General features: G+C 35.5%; 1 protein-coding gene across 1 annotated transcript in view; it reads right to left on the minus strand.

Annotated features, from left to right (window-relative positions):
- Positions 1–16,930, minus strand: part of CCDC186 (coiled-coil domain containing 186) — a 49,527-nt gene that overhangs the window by 2,214 nt on the left and 30,383 nt on the right. The window contains exons 7-14 of the mRNA XM_077126091.1: positions 9,436–9,540; positions 8,876–8,974; positions 8,601–8,687; positions 7,634–7,776; positions 4,638–4,893; positions 3,829–4,018; positions 2,075–2,155; positions 256–466 (exon numbers count right to left, since the gene is read on the minus strand). Coding sequence (XP_076982206.1) covers positions 256–466; positions 2,075–2,155; positions 3,829–4,018; positions 4,638–4,893; positions 7,634–7,776; positions 8,601–8,687; positions 8,876–8,974; positions 9,436–9,540 — 1,172 coding nt within the window. The remainder of the gene's footprint in view (positions 1–255; positions 467–2,074; positions 2,156–3,828; positions 4,019–4,637; positions 4,894–7,633; positions 7,777–8,600; positions 8,688–8,875; positions 8,975–9,435; positions 9,541–16,930) is intronic.

Consider the following 16,930-nt stretch of genomic DNA (forward strand, 5'->3'; position numbering starts at 1 on the left):
CCTTTAAAGTCTAAAATTATTTTAGTATCTTAAAAAAAATTAATGCCTACTGAACTCTGTTGCCTTAAAGGAAAGACCCGTGTTTTACTCATCTATTTCCAAAAACCTAAATCCATAAAAGATGGGAAATTGAGTGACTTAACTAAAATTTTTTTTGAAAGATAGGTTCTTGATATAATTAATTTAAAAATAGTAATATTATTTTATGGACAATGCTATTTTGAACATAGATTATGCTACCATTATAATACACACTTTGTTTTTTTCCTAATTTCTTCCACCAATTGTTTTATGTGGTCCTCCATAAATTCTATCTTTTCATTCTTCCGGGCATGTGCTTTTTGCAGCCTTACTATCCTCTCAATCAACATAGCCTTGTCTACTTCTGGAAAGTTATCCGCAGCTACTGAGGACCCAGTATTTTCTGGAGATCGATCTTCTGTACTGCTTCGAGCATTAAGGGACCCTGAAGACAAAAAAGTCAGTTTAGATATTATACTTAGCCTAGAGTCATTTCTTGGCTCATAAATATTTATTTCAGTGTTGTTTTTAAATATTCAATATAAAAGAGTTGGACCCAGAACCCAAAACAGGTCATGAGTTCTTGTTTCTGAATATAGTGACAGAGGTATCAAAAGGATCTACTATGTCTCTCAGGAACAGTATGAGGAAGTACGAATAGGGAAACAAGAAACTGAAGAAAAAGTCTGAATAACAAGTCTGATGTTAGCCCAAATTTAAATCATAAAAGGAGTAAGAGAAGAAAAAACCCACAAAAAAAAAAAAAAGAGAGAGAAATGTAACAGAATATAGTAGTTAAGCTCTGGACCCAGCCTGCCTAGGTTCAAATCCTCTCCTCCATTATTAGCTGAGTAATTTAGAACAAAGTTATTTAACCCTCTGTGCTTTGGTTACTTCATCTTCAAATGGGAATATTATTATTTATGTTATAGAATTGTTATCCTTCTTTAAATGAGCTAATATATGTGAGCTTAGAACAATGCCTAGCATATAGTAAGCACTATGTAAGTAAGCATAGCTATAATTTAGATAAACAGCAGTGAGAAGAATTTCTGATCCTCTTTTCCTTGCAAAGGAATAATAAGTGATATATAAGAAGTGATATATTTTATCCAAGGTCATACAACTAATAAACGGTAGAGGGGAGGTCCAAAAAATAGCTATAATTTCAAAGCCCATGTTCTTTCTACTATACAATTCTTCCACATATTGTAATAGTTGATGAAATTCTGCTTTCCTAATATGTAACTCCTGAGAGGCCATATGGTATGGAGGGGCATGCAAGGACTGTGAAGGTGGAAAGTCCTGTCACTGTTGATTTGAGGCAAGCCACATCACTGCTCTGAATCTTAGTCTCCTCATCTACAAATGGAAATTATAAATCCTACATCACATGGCTGTTCTGCAGAGAAAATGATATGTTAAACTTAAAGTGCTTAGCAAAGTTCCTGGCATTTCAAAAATAATACCATCACATACTATTAAAAATAAAACATTTAAAAGCACACTGCTTTTTGCTAATAACCATTTTCACAATGGTATCAATGATAATTTTATAGACTCTATTCATTTTAAAATTTACTTTAGGCCATAGGTATATCTGTCAAGAGAAAAACTAAAAGACTTAAAATGTGCATATATATATATATATATATATATATTTTTTACATATGATGATAAACATTTCATCAGTTCTCTGGTGTTAAAAACTCCTATAAAAGTAAAGAGAAAAGAAAGACAACATAATACAACAACTTTCTATATAAATGGACACAAATCTAAATTTTTAAAATGGAAGAGGAAGTTATTGGACAGAATAAAAGAAGCAAGTAAGAAAAAAGTTGTAGGAAGATAGATGAGAAACTTGAGACCCTAGGATAATGAACAGAACTTAAACACTTAACTGAAACAGTTTACAATATAATTACATACAACCAACATTTTCTGTAATTCAAAATGGAAGAAAAGCATGTAAATATTTTTTTAATGAAAAAAATGCTATTTGTTTTTACAGTCAATTGCTAAATAACAAGTAAAAGCAATAGTTTTTTACCTGATGAACTGGAACGACTTCCCATGCTGCTGACTTCTTTATCATAGCTTCCACTCTCAATCTGATCTAATTTTCTTCGTGCTATAAGGAAAAAGATTGGATTACTTATGACAATTATGATCATTTGCTCCCATCATCTCTGATTTTCACTGCTAAAATCACTTAGGCAAAAATGCCATAGACAACAAGAGAAATGCAAGGACTGTGGAGGTGGAAAGTCCTGTCACTGTGGATTTGAGGCAAGTCACATCACTGCTCTGAATCTTAGTCTCCTCATCTACAAATGGAAATTATAAATCCTACATCACATGGCTGTTCTGCAGAGAAAATGATATGTTAAACTTAAAGTGCTTAGCAAAGTTCCTGGCATTTCAAAAATAATACCATCACATACTATTAAAAATAAAACATTTAAAAGCACACTGCTTTTTACTAATAACCATTTTCACAATGGTATCAATGATAATTTTATAGACTCTATTCATTTTAAAATTTACTTTAGGCCATAGGTATATTTATCAAGAGAAAAACTACAAGACTTAAAATGTCTTTTAGTACTTAGATAGGAGGATTGAAGGTTTAATTCATATAAAATGACATGTACTTTAAATAGGAGGGTTGAAGCTTTAATTCATATAAAATGACATCTGGAAACATACAGATCAAACAGAAAACCTATGGAAACAACAGTATGATAACAACTGACACTGGCATCAGTTAAGTACACTGAATTCAACTTTTGATGTTCAAGCTACTTGTCAGCCCTGAAAGATTTAGAAGATCTCTACAATACCAGAAATCACTTCATTTCCCTGCAAATTTTCCTTTGATTATACCTATAAGAATAATCTGAATTCTTACAACAAATATCTGAATACATTCATATAAGTAAATCTAAGTGTCTGATTTTATTACCATATTTCACCCTATTCTAACACCAATAAAGCAGTGGAGAATAGTAAAGAGGAACAGAAAGTCAGAGTACACGTCTAATTCATCTATGTATCTGTCCCAAGCACACAGCACAGACACCGAATAACTGTATAAATTTCTTAAATGAAAGAAATCAGGATTCTAGTCCTAGCTGTCAATTGTGGAGTTCAAGTTATTTACAACCTTTCTGGGTCTCAGTTTTCTGTAGAGTGATGGGTTCAGTCTCAATGGTCTCTAATATAATGGTCTCTAAAATGGGTGCAATTACCCTAGAAGTCATATAAGACAATTCACAGGGATGTATAGGAAGAAATTATTAGAACTTCTATTTATATATTTATATATTTTCGGGGGGGGGGCGGGGTGGCACATGGTCCGGGAATCGAACCTGGGTCTTCCACATGAAAGGCGAGCATTCTACCACTGAACCACCCATGCATCCTGAACTTCTACTTATATTTAGTCATATCCTTTTAAATTTCTATATTCATATGTTTCCTAATGTACACAAGATAGAGTAGTACCTGTTTATAATTTATACATATATAAATTGGAGAATAACTGTTAAAACCTAAGCATGTAATTCAAAAGAGTTTAGACACTACTGCCCTAAAGTACTTCCCAATTCTCACATTCTGTGATTTAATGTCCTTTAGCACAGAACTATAAGAAGTTCAGCCATTTGGTTTATGAGCATTAATACATTAATGGCTCCAATCATAATGCAGTAGAACTGGATGTAAAATATATTTTTTCTATACAATTCTTAATTATTAAAAGAAACCAAAACATTCAGGATCTAAGTTGGAAGACTTTTATACCTTGCTGAAGTTGTTTGGTAAGATCCTTGATACTAGAAGCATGTTTACGTCTCTGAGTTACCAATTCATCTTTTAATTCTTCTACTTGGGTATTCAATGTTTTAACTTCTGTTCGTCTACAAGTGAGTTCAGCTTGCAGAGTCTGGACTTCCTCTTTTTGCAGTTTTTCCTCTTTTAACAATCTACTTTCCTGAATATTAAGTAAGATTAAAAAAAAAACACCAATATCTTACTATTTAATTCCATTATTGTTCAGCTTAAAACATTAAAAATGTAAGGTCCTTCATAGTAGAGATTCTTCTATTATCACTCCTTGGTAGGGTTTACTGAGCTACTGAAATTCCTCATGAAATAATGAAAAGGGATGCATTATTAATGAATTCATTCTATACAAGAAAAACAACATATGATGCATGTCTTCAAATTTTTATACAAAGTCTCAAATTATTATTTTTTGAGTAAATAGAAGACTTGGAAATATTAAGCCATTTTGAAGCCATAAAAATCTAAATATATTTAAAGTTTACATACTTTTAAATCACTTTTAACAATATGAAGTGATTCCAGCTAGGAATGACAGAAACCCTGGTTTTCTCACTTTCAAAAGTGACATGCTCTTCATAATCATTTTAGGAAGAAATTTTATTATAAATTACATCAGTCAAAACGAAATACTGACATTTTTTACAGGTTCTAAAATTATCAAAGTCAGTGCCAATAGAGAAGAGCTTTATTTTATGCTGTTAGGGAAATTTAATTTATGCTTTTTGTTATGTTGCTTTAAACATTAAGTATACATTTATACTTACCAAATTATAGTTTGTTTCTTTCATTTGTTCACACTGGCTTTGTAACTGACTTTCACTACAGGAAAGTTTATCAAATTGTGATTGCAAAGAATTAGATTCAGACTGAAGCTGTGCATTCTTACTAGTGAGCTTTTCTGTAAACAGTAGTAGCTCAGATTCCCTTTTCCTACTGCCTTCGATGTCTTTTTGTAGGTCATTAATCAAATAATTAAGACTTTCCACTTCTTCCTTCAAAGTTTCAATTTCTTGCTTTCCTCTAAAAAACAAAGTTTACATTTAAGAAAAATCTAACTATTAAAACACAAATTACTAGTTTGGGAATTCTCATTTAATGAAATGCTCTACAAAGGTACTTTTATTCATTCATCCAAATATCTATGAATACATAATACGTGCCAGGAACTAAGAGCTGGGGATACAAGTGAGCAAGACCGACATGACCCCTACTTGGTTTTAGTCAAGTGGGAAAAGCACATGTGTGATAAAACATTTTTGATGATAAAAGCACAGAGTAGGCAACCTAACCTAGTGTAAGTAATGTGTAAACTACTACCTAAAAGTAGGGTTGGCAAATTTTTCCAGTAGAAGGATAGTCATTAAACAATTTAGGCTTTTGGTCCACATGATTTTTGTTGCAACTGTTCAACTCTGCCAACATAGCATGAAAGCAACACAAGCAATAAGTGAATAAGCATGGCTATGTTCAAATAAAACTTTATTTATAAAAACAGGCAGTGGGCTGGATTTGGCTTGTGGGCCATAGTTTGCTGACCCCTAACCTAAAGGAAAAGCAGGAGTTAGTGGGGGTACAAAACACATTCCAGGTATAGGGAACAGCACAAGCTAAAGCTGGGAAGGGGACAAGAGAATGACTTCTTGGAGGTACTAAGAGATATTCAATATTTATGAGTAGGGACTGCACTATATCATCAGCACCTAATACAAGGTTTGGTGCAAAGGAGACAACATAAATACTTGTTAAATATGGCTGAAACGCAAGAGTGAAAAAGGGGAAAGTACTGAGGGACAATCAAGAGGCAAGTCTCTAATGGTGTCACAAGCCATGCTAAGTCATTTAACTTATTAGGTAATCTTTGGAGCAATGGCAAATCACTGAAAGGATATGAGGAGAACTGATTTAAAAAAAATTATACTAACCACAGTATGAGAAATGGTTTAGGGGGGAAGCAAGCAGAAAACCCAGTTTAGAAACACTTGTAGTTACCTAAATGAGATCTGATAATGGCTTCTGACAGAAGGATGTAAAAAGTAAATGAACTTGAAAGATTTTAAAGGGCTGTCAAGAATACTTTGTGACTGGCTAGTATAGAAGCATGAGGGAAAGAGAGAAGAGGTAAGAATGATTCCTAGGTTCCTGTATTGGGCATTCATGTGGACATTACAGTCATCACTCATCCTGGCAACACAAGAGGAGAAGCATGTTTGTGGATGGGATAGATGACTCAGTTTTGGACACGTTAAAGTGTGAGGCATCTTTGATTCTTGTATATCTGTTGTCCAGCAGAAAGGGATGAAATATTGAATTGAAGGTCCTGCAGCATACAACAGAACAGTTGGGCTAACTTAGAGGTAAAATAAAATGAGAACAAGAGGGCTTTAGGACAGAAAGTGAAGCCTGCAGAAGTGACTAAGGAAGAGTGGCAAGAAAGATAGGAGGAGTACCATGAAAGGAAGATGAGAACAAAGGCAGAGACTGTCAAGAAAGATGATACGCTCAGTGGTGTTAAAAGATACTGAAAATTCAAGGAAATCTGGGTCTGAGAAGTGTCTACTAGATTTAAGAAAGGCTTTAGTAATTTTTAATGAATAGCAGGTCAAAGCTAGATTGTAGTGGAGAGAAGTAGGAAAAGATAGGAAATGAAAAAGTAAAGAATGACAGGATGGATGATTCTCCAGAGAAGTTTGGTTGTGAAGGAAAGGGAAAATACATAGTGGTAGGGTAAGGTCAAAGGAGTTTGATTTTTTAAGATCTAACCATAGCTAAATGCAGAAAGAAAAAAGTTCACTTTTATAAAGAAAGGTGAAAGATAAAAGGATAAAGAAGGAATAATCAAGAAAAACCCCAAGAAGGCAGAACAGTATATAATCAACAGTAGAAGTAGCAAGAATAGTTAGATTCAGAGAGGAGCAGGAACACTTTTTCATGATAACAGAAGGGAAGGAAAGAAGAATGCTTACAGATGCAGGCAATTTCATAGGACTGATGGCAAGAATCTGAAAGAATGTTACCTGACAGCTTCCATTCTATGAAGTAAGAAGCAATCATCTGCTAAGTGTCACGCAGAAAAGTAAGGGGGAGGGCCCTACACAGTGCAAAGAAAGCAGGTTTGGAACAGGTGCTAGGAAGATGAAGAAGGCTCTGACCAGGGCCACATGGAAGGATTAGAGGTGTATCGAGATCCCAGTTGAGGCTGTGACCATGAATTTACAGTAGCACCAATCTGGTTGACGGTGAGGATTTCTTTAACATTCTGCAGCTTGGGTATCAATGAGGTGTGAAAAAGAAGATATTTGCAATCAGCCTGAATCCAGGCTCTGCCAGGTAATGTCATGAGTGGATTTTAGCTAAATGATTTACATGAGGACAAGGAGTAATGTCAGCTCGTGGTCTCCAACTACATACAATCAATCAATCAATCAATCTATCAATAATATGTATTGATATTTTTACCTTTCAGAAAAAAAACAAGAATAGTGAATAAGCAACAGAATTTGAACACTAAGGAATAGAGGGACTTAATAAATCCATTCTATCTTATAAATTGCCTCTGCCCAGGTTTAAGGAATATAAACTTTGATTCAAGATAAGATTTTATAACAATCTAAAGAAGACAGAAATTTAAAAGTTTTTTAGCTAGTAAAACTGCAAAAACGATAAAATTGTTCATTTAATGCAATAATTGCATTTAAAAGAGAATCTTGAGGGAATTTAAAAGCCTGTTAATCAGCATAAATAGAAGTTGCTCATTTTATACCTTTGCAGCTGTTCCTGCATATGATCTGCAATTTTCACTTTGTCCAATAAATTCTGAATTTCAGCTTTTTGGCGATTAATAATTTCTTTATATTTCGATAATTCATCTTCAGTTCTTAGTCGTTCATCTTCTAGACACTTCACCTATCAAATGATCATAACCAACTATGAACAATATTTTCTTTTTTATAATAAACTATTTCAGACAGTGGTTATATATATTAATAACCTAAGACGAATTCTGAAACACTACCAAAGAGTATGAAGATAGTATACCTGGATGACACTTTTATTCTTGCTGAGCCTCCATTCCCTCATCTGAAAAGGGAGATACCACCCTTACCTACCTCAAAGAACTGGCAAGGAGAACAAATAAGAAAGCACAAGGAAAACAATTTTAAAATTAAGTGATCTCATATTCAAGTGGTTATTTAAACACCCATTTTGAAATAAATTCATGATCTACAGTGACGAGATATTTCATACAGTCAGATTAAAAAGGATATTGTCCTTACAGTTAAGACTACAAATATCAGACAGGATTTAGTAGATTGTTAGAGATTAAAACTCTACCCATCTAAGACTATCAAATACACCCAGGAGAAATATAAAGAAAGTCTTCCATTTATTTTCTGACACCTACACTTAAGGTCCAACTTTCTTCCCAATTAATGTGCTGGGAAGACTGGCTTTAGAGCAGAGGCCCAAGGATCATAAATACAGAAAGCATGGTGTAAAACAGATATGTCTGACAAAAATTCAAAAGGACTAAAGTAGAAGACATTTTCATTTCAACAAGAGACCTATTTTTGTTGCCAGGCATTTGCTATTCTAATCCCTTGAGCCCCCTTTTTTGGAAAATTTCTATATAAATTATTCTCTCTCCTTCATCTGAAAAATCACACTAAGTCCAAATTTAAAGACCATACTTATCATTCCTCTGGAGTAATGATGAAAGATTTAATTACTTTTGTTCTCAGGGTTCGTAGCTCATCCATGCCCTCCTTAAATGTCCTCTTCAGGTCCTCTAGCTCCTTTATTTTGGCATGATGCATCTTAAGTTTAAAAGAAACCACAAATCGTTATATACTAAATGAAAAATCCAAAATGTAATTTTTTCGCTCTTTCTAAAGGCCTAAAACTAGAGAGCATTAAGTTCTCATGTCTAGAAAGCAGTTTTCTTTTTTTAGTATTTATTTATTTATTGTAGATTCAAGGATAAAGAAAGAGCAAAGCTGCTCACCTCTAGCTGGTCAGATTTTTCTTGCATTTGTTTTTCAAGTTCTCCTTTTGTGACTCTGAGTTTTGCATCAAGCTCATTTGATTTAATTTCTTCTGACTCCTAATGGAAATGAAATTTTCAAAATGTATGACACTTAGAAAGTTTTATACTTTGAATTGTGAAGACTTTGCAATTAAGTTTTCTAATTGTGAAATACATAGCTAGTTATGAATCTAAATATTATGACTGTAATGAAAAATTTTAAATACTCAATTTTGCATCAAAAAGAAGAGCAGACTTAAGATATGTAACATAATACAGAGGTTTTTGTTGTTTTTAAGTTACATTTCCTTGCATTCTTCATTCTTCTAATATCTTTCCAGAGTTTTTACTTCATTGGAAACTAGTAAGATCTCTAATTCAGTTCAGGTGTTTTAACATAGGAAATAATCTGCATTTTATTTAACTATCCTACCAAATCCACTCCACACTTAAAATACTGCAGATATAGAAATTTAATGAAACAAAAGTATTAATATTTAGTGTGATTTGTACTAAGCTATTCGAAGAGTCAAGCATACCTGATATGTTTTTATCATATCCTGACAGTTCTTCCGTATCTGATCTGCTTCTTCCTTTGCTTGGGTTAACTTTGTTGTTGTTTCTTTGAGTTTATCTCTGGTTTCCTGCATTGACAAAAAGACAGTGACACATTGGTCACAGCAATGTGAAGAGAAAGAACAATGACCAGAGAGTAGGGAGAGTTCTGGCTCTCTATCGAGCACTGCTACTGAGGGGCCACGAACTACTCTAATAACATTTTGTTTCTAACAAAAAATTAAAATTGTCTGCACAGTTAACTGACAGCCATTAAACAAAGTTTATTCTGTTAAGAGTTTCAGTAAGTTATTAGAAATTAATTACTAAACTTCATTACAAGCTTATGGCTGTGGTATGTACTCAAAATCACCTTTTAACAGATTCATGCTGCAATTTGATTTCTGTTCCTAAGTACTCTCGTAAAATGGCAATTCTAAAGTTTACAGGGACTATTCTCCCATCAAATCCAATTACTTTTTCTCAGTTCTTATTCTTGATTTACCTGCCCCCTTGGATAATTCTGACCACTCCCGACTCTGATACTTTCCTTCCTGTTTCCATTATAAGAAAATATCCTTCCTCCCATTTTTCCCTTTGCTGTTGGCTTCTCTGCCTCCTTATTAGCTAACTACCTGTGCTGATTTTCTGAGATTAAGATCAACCCTTGCCCTGCAGCACTTTTTTCAGTAATTCTCCTTCAAGGAATCATCCAATCCCACGGTCTTGGCTATCATCTAGATTTCAAATGTGAGTTAGTTATATTTTACCTCTTCCTAGTAGTAATTCCTTCAAAAGGGTAGATGATGCTGTCCTGCCTTGCAGTAGGTAGAATCCAGGCCATCCCTAGATCATAACAGCATATATCCCCCCCATTAAATACACAGCTTTTGGACACCTGGGCCTGTGTTTTTTCTTGTTTCAACACCTAGCTCAGTACTTTGCCATACTCATTATTCAATTAATATTTATTGAATTAATGAAGGAATACCTAATATAAACCTTCTGCTCTAATTAGGTTGGTCTCCCAACATACCAAATATTCATTTCCCTTTGTTCTTTTTTTCATACTGTTTCTCCACTTAGAATGCCTTTCCCTTCATCTCTAACAGCATCTAAATCACACCTATCCTTCACATGCTACTTCTTATATGTCGTTTCTTAAGAAAATAAGTCTAGAAACAATGTGTTCTCTTTTCTAAGAGCTATGCTATTAGCATTATTAACTCTGCTATACAATTAAGTGCTTAGCTACATACTTTCAGTCGCTGGTCTTTAATAATAACTTGAGCTGTATTAAAACTCAATACCACTTTTATAAAAAAGCAATTATTTAAAGACTTTTATCAAAATTAGTTCTATGAAGAAAGAGGGGAAAACGACCTTTTTTTTCCTACTACTATATCATCAATAACTAAAACAGAGCCTGGCACATGGGAAATACTTTATTCACTCAAAAAAATAGCAATGGATTGGGAAATTTTAGACAGAGTATCCAGGGAAAGCTTCATTGAGAAGGTGATAATATGAGCAAAACTTGAAAAAAAGTGAACACAATTTGCTGAGGATATGGGGAGTGATAAAAATAAAAAATGAATCTAAGGTTTTTGACCTGAGCAACCAAAAGGGTAGACTTTCATTTGTTGAGACGTGGAAGCAATGGAGGGGTGAGGCATATTATCAGCTCAATTTTAGACATGTTAAGTTTAAAAAGTCTATAAGTCATCTAAGATGTCAGGTGTCAAGTAAACACTTTGATGTGAGTATAGGAGTTGTAAATTTGGGAGCCATTAGCATGTAGTTTTTTATTGCTATGTTTTCAAGTTCACTATTCTCGTTTTCTGTAGTATTTAATCTATTAATTCCAATCAATGTGTTTTTCATCTCATACATACTTTTCAGCAATTTGGTCTTTTTAATATCTTACATACGTCTCCTTATTAAATTCATGTTTCTCTCTATTTTCTTGAACATATGGAGTCTATTTATGATAGCTGTTTTCTACTTTTCTACTAATTCTAGCATCTTTGTGATTTCTGGCTGTTTCTACTGATTAATTTTTCTTATTATGGGTTGTATTTTCCTGCTTTTTTGCACACCTGGTGATTTTCAATTGGATGCCAGATTCTATGAACTTTATGTTCTTCAGTGTTGGGGTTTTTGTATTCATTTAAATATGTGGGAGCTTTGTTCTGGAACAAGTTAAGTTACTTGAAAACAATCTGATTTGAGACTTGCTTAAAGCTTTGTTAGGTGGGTCCATAAAAGACTTCAGTCAATTAGTCCCCACTACTGAAGCAACACCCTTCTGATAACTACTCTATCCCCATGTGTTAGGTTTCTTTACTTTGGCTGGTGGTAGCCTAGCTCTGTTATGTCTATGGATTGTTCAGCCTACTCCTTTTTGGTAGTTCTTTCCCTATCTCTGTAGTTTCTTCACACTCGTGCACTGATCAGTAGTCAACTGAAAGCTTGAAGGGAACCCACAGCAGACCTCTGAACCTCTCTCTTCTCTGATACTCTGCCCTCCTCCCCATTCTTTGAACTCTGCCTCCTCAATTCAGGGATACTTCTGAGCTTTATTTCCCCCACCCTCACCCCACTCCATATGCTATAGCCTGGAAACCCTCCAGGCATTATAACTCATTTCTCTACCTCCTTTCAGGGATCACTGTTCTGTGCTATTGTTGTCCCATGTCTGAAAACCTTTGTCACATATATATATTTTTTTTTTTTTTTTTTTTTTTTTTTTTGAGAGGGAGGAAAGGAAGGAAAGACAGAGAAGGAAGGAAGGATGGAAGGAAGGAAGGGAGGAAGAAAGGGAAACATCTTTAAACATTTTCTTGTTTTTATTATATTTTGTTTGTTTGTTTGTTACATGGGCTGGGGCCGGGAATCGAACCGGGGTCCTCCGGCATGGCAGGCAAGCACTCTTGCCCGCTGAGCCACCGCGGCCCTGTCACATATATTTTGTCTGCTTTGTTTTAGTTTTATAAGGTGGGAAACTACACTGGTCCTTGGTACTCCATGATACAGAAATCAACAGAATATAGTTTTACTAAGTGAGATAAAACAGCAAGGTTAACTAAATGGAAGCGCTAGCTTCTAATTAGTGGGCCTTATGAGTAAACAAAGCATTTTGGAATGAGGCCATCACTGACAACATAACAACCTAGGGAGAAGAGCACAGCCAACAACAGAGTCTTGTTTCAGATCTAGATTGAGGGAATAAATAATAAAATATACCAGTCCTGGTCATATACAAAGTCTGCAATAACTGGTCTATTACAGCCTGCTGATCTAGATCCTGCCTGGATATCCAAAACTTCTATTCCTGTATAGCTTTCTCTGAAGCATGAATTCCTGGCAAGCGACCAACAGAGCCAAACCATGTTTAATTACCAAATTTGTTGCTAGCATTCTCTAGTGCTATTCTCCAGTGAGATTATCTTATCCTGGAACCAGGTAGATGAACAGGTAGGAATCAGGTAGGTGAACAAGTAGATGGGGTATACTAGGGGAAAGTCTTCTTTATTCACTATACCCCAAAAAAATGGCTTGTTTTTAGAGCTTAGATACTAAGAATACTTAATTCAGTTTAACCCCTAGAGAGTCTAGGACAGGGAACATACATATGTTTTATTGTTTCATCCTGATGATCCAGGTACTCAGTCCACCTAGTCTAACCCTGAAAACATTAAAACTGGTCCTGATGGGAGGCGTCAAGATGGCAGCTTGGTAAGGTGCACAATTTAGTTCGTCCTCCAGAACACCTACTAAATAACCAGGAACAGTACAGAACAGCTCCTGGGGCCACGTGAGTGAATGGACACACAACGTACCCAAGTCTGGACCAGCTGGACCAGCTGTGAGCCCCCCCCACCAACTGTGAGTTTCCACAAGCTGTGGCGGCCGGTGCCCCTCCCCCACAGGCTGCTTCCTAGAGGGGAAAGGAAAGAGCCTTTGCCAGCAGCAGGGGTTGAGCCCAACCAAACGCCAATTGCGGAATTAATTAACAAATTCTGACAACTAAAAAGAGGCCCCCAGCTCAGGTGAACCTGGTCAAAGCAGAAGTCGCTCATGTTTGCCCCAGGCACCAAAGGGGCAGGGCTGACGGAAATAGGGAAAAAAAAAAGAAACAGGTTTTTGTGGCTGTGTTTCTACACAGTCTGGACTGCCTTTGGATATAGTGGCAAGACTTCTCAGGCTGCAACTGCCCCAGGCACAGACAGAAACAAGCTTGTCTGAGAGACTGTCTGGAGCCTGTGCCTTCCTCAGGGGAGGGGTGAAGCCCAACTCAGGTGGAATCCCTCCCTTAAGGAATTCAGAAACCAGGGCTTGGTAATTAGAAGCCATTAAACCAGCCTACAACCTCTCCTCTGTCTCCACCACACCCTAGCAGGGAGAGTCTGCCAAAGTTAAAGGTACCACATCATCTTATGCTGGTGGGACCTGTAGGCAGACAAGTGCCACATACTGGGCAGCATAAGAAAAACAGAGTCCAGAGACTTCACAGGAAAGTCTTTCAACTGCTGGGTCTCACCCTCAGGGAAAACTGACGCAGGTGACTCTTTCTTCCTGATAGGAGGCCACTTTGGTCTGGGAAAATCTGGCTGGGGCCTATAATACCTGAGTAGACCCTCCTAAGGGGGGTGGGGTGGGGCACAGCACCATACATGTAGGGCAAGAAACAAGAAAACAAGAACTGAAAAATTCTGATCTGTTAAACAAAACCTAAGCTAGAGGTCCAGAAAAAACTGAACTGAATGTCAAAGAACAGACAGACAGCACATTCATCCAGCAAGAAAACCCTAGGTAAAAGAAGTGAAAACAATCTCCAGAATAATTAAGGTAGTTAAATGCCTAGCCACCAGCAAAAAATAACAAATCACACTAGGAAAATTGAACATATGGCCCACTCAAAGGAACAAACCAACAATTCAAATGAGATACAGGAGTTGAAACAATTAATTCAGAATATACAAACAGACAAGGAAAACCGCACCAAAAATTAAATCAATGAACTGAGGGAGGATATAAAGAAGGCAAGGAATGAACAAAAAGAAATCGAAAGTCTGAAAAAAACAAATCACAGAACTTATGGAATGAAAGAAACAGTAGAAGAGATGAAAAAAACAATGGAAACCTACAATGGTAGATTTTGAGAGGCAGAAGATAGGATCAGAGAACTGGAGGACAAAATGTCTGAAATCCGACAAGCAAAAGAAAATATAAGGAAAATAATGGAAAAATAAGAGCAGGGACTTAGGGAATTGAATGACAATATGAAGCACACGAATATACATGTTGTGGGTATCCCAGAAGGAGAAGAGAAGGGAAAAGGAGGAAAAAAAGTAATGGAGGAAATTATCACTGAAAATTTCCCAACTCTTATGAAAGACTTAAAACTACAGATCCAAGAAGTGCAGTGTACCCCAAAGAGAATAGATCCAAACAGACATACTCCAAGACACTTACTAATCAGAATGTCAGAGGTCAAAGAGAAAGATAGAATCCTGAAAGCAGCAAGAGAAAAGCAATCCATCACATATAAGGGAAGCCCAATAAGACTATGCATAGATTTCTCAGCAGAAACCATGAAGGTGAGAAGACAGTGGGATGATATATTTAAACTACAAAAAAGAGAAAAACTGCCAACCAAGAATTCTATATCCAGCAAAATTGTGCTTCAAAAATGAGAGAGAAATTAAAACATTTTTAGACAAAAAAATCACTGAGAGAATTTGTGACCAAGAGACTAGCTCTGCAAGAAATACTAAAAGGAGCACTAGCGACAAATACAAAAAGACAGAAGACAGAGGTATGGCGAAGAGTGTAGAAAGGGAGACTATGAGTAAAGGTAAAAAGAAGGAACAGTAGATATGACATATAATATCCAAAAGGCAAAATGGTAGAAGAAATACTACCCATACAGTAATAACACTCAATGTTAATGGATTAAACTCCCCAATCAAAAGACACAGACTGGCAGAATGGATTAAAAAACAGGACCCATCTATATGCTATCTACAGGAAACACATCTTAGACCCAAGGATGAACATAGGTTGAAAGCGAAAGGTTGGGAAAAGAAATTTCATGCAAACAACAAACAGAAAAGAGCAGGAGTAGCTATACTAATATCCAACAAATTAGACTTCAAATGTAAAACAGTTAAAAGAGACAGAGAAGGATACTATGTACTAATAAAAGGAACAATTCAGTAAGAAAACATAACAATCATAAATATTTATGCACCAAGCCAGAATGCTCCAAAATATATGCAGCAAATACTGAAAATAGAAATAGAAACATCTACCATAATAGTTGGAGACTTCAATTCACCACTCTCATCAATGGACAGAACATCTAGACAGAGGATCAATAAAGAAACAGAGAATTTGAATGATAAAATAAATGAGCTAGACTTAACAGACACTTATAGAACATTACACCCACAAAAGCAGGATACACCTTTTTCTCAAGTGCTCATGGATCATTCTCAAGGATAGACCATAAAAGCAAGTCTCAATAAATTTAAAAAGATTGAAATCATACAAAACACTTTCTCAGATCATAAAGGAATGAAGTTGGAAACCAATAATAGACAGAGTGCTAGAAAATTCACAAATATGTGGAGGTTCAACAACACACTCTTAAATAACCAGTGGGTCAAGGAAGAAATTACAAAAGAAATCAGTAAATATCTCGAGGCAAATGAAAATGAAAACACAACATATCAAAACTTATGGGATGCAGCAAAGGCAGTGCTAAGAGGGAAATTTATTGCCCTAAATGCCTATATCAAAAAAGAAGAAAGGGCAAAAATCAAGGAATTAACTGTCCACTTGCAAGAACTAGAGAAAGAACAGTAAACTAACCCCAAAGCAGCAAAAGGAAAGAAATAATGATGATTAGACCAGAAATAAATGAAATTGAGAACACGAAAACAATTGAGAAAATCAACAAAACCAGAAACTGGTTTTATGAGAAAATCAATAAGATTGATGGACAATTAGCAAGACTGACAAAAAGAAGAAGAGAGAGGATGCAAATAAATAAGATCAGAAATGGAAGAGGAGACATAATCACTGATGCCACAGAAATAAAGGAAGTAATGACAGGATACTATGAACAACTTTATGTTAATAAATACAACAGTGTGGATGAAACGGACAACTTCCTAGAAAGGCATGAACAACCAACTTTGAGTCGAGAAGAAACAGACGACCTCAACAAACCAATCACAAGTAAAGAAATTGAATCAGTCATTAAGAAGCTCCCCCAAGAAAAGTTCAGGGCCAGATGGCTTCACATGTGAATTCTACCAAACATTTCAGAAAGAATTAGTACCAATCCTGCTCAAACTCTTCAAAAAAATTGAAGAGGAGGGGAAGCTACCTAATTCATTCTACAAAGCCAAAATCACCCTCATACCAAAGCCAGACAAAGATATTACAAAAAAAGAAAACCACAGACAA

Source organism: Tamandua tetradactyla, chromosome 13 (assembly GCF_023851605.1).
Source record: "Tamandua tetradactyla isolate mTamTet1 chromosome 13, mTamTet1.pri, whole genome shotgun sequence".
NCBI classification, from domain to species: Eukaryota; Metazoa; Chordata; class Mammalia; order Pilosa; family Myrmecophagidae; genus Tamandua; species Tamandua tetradactyla.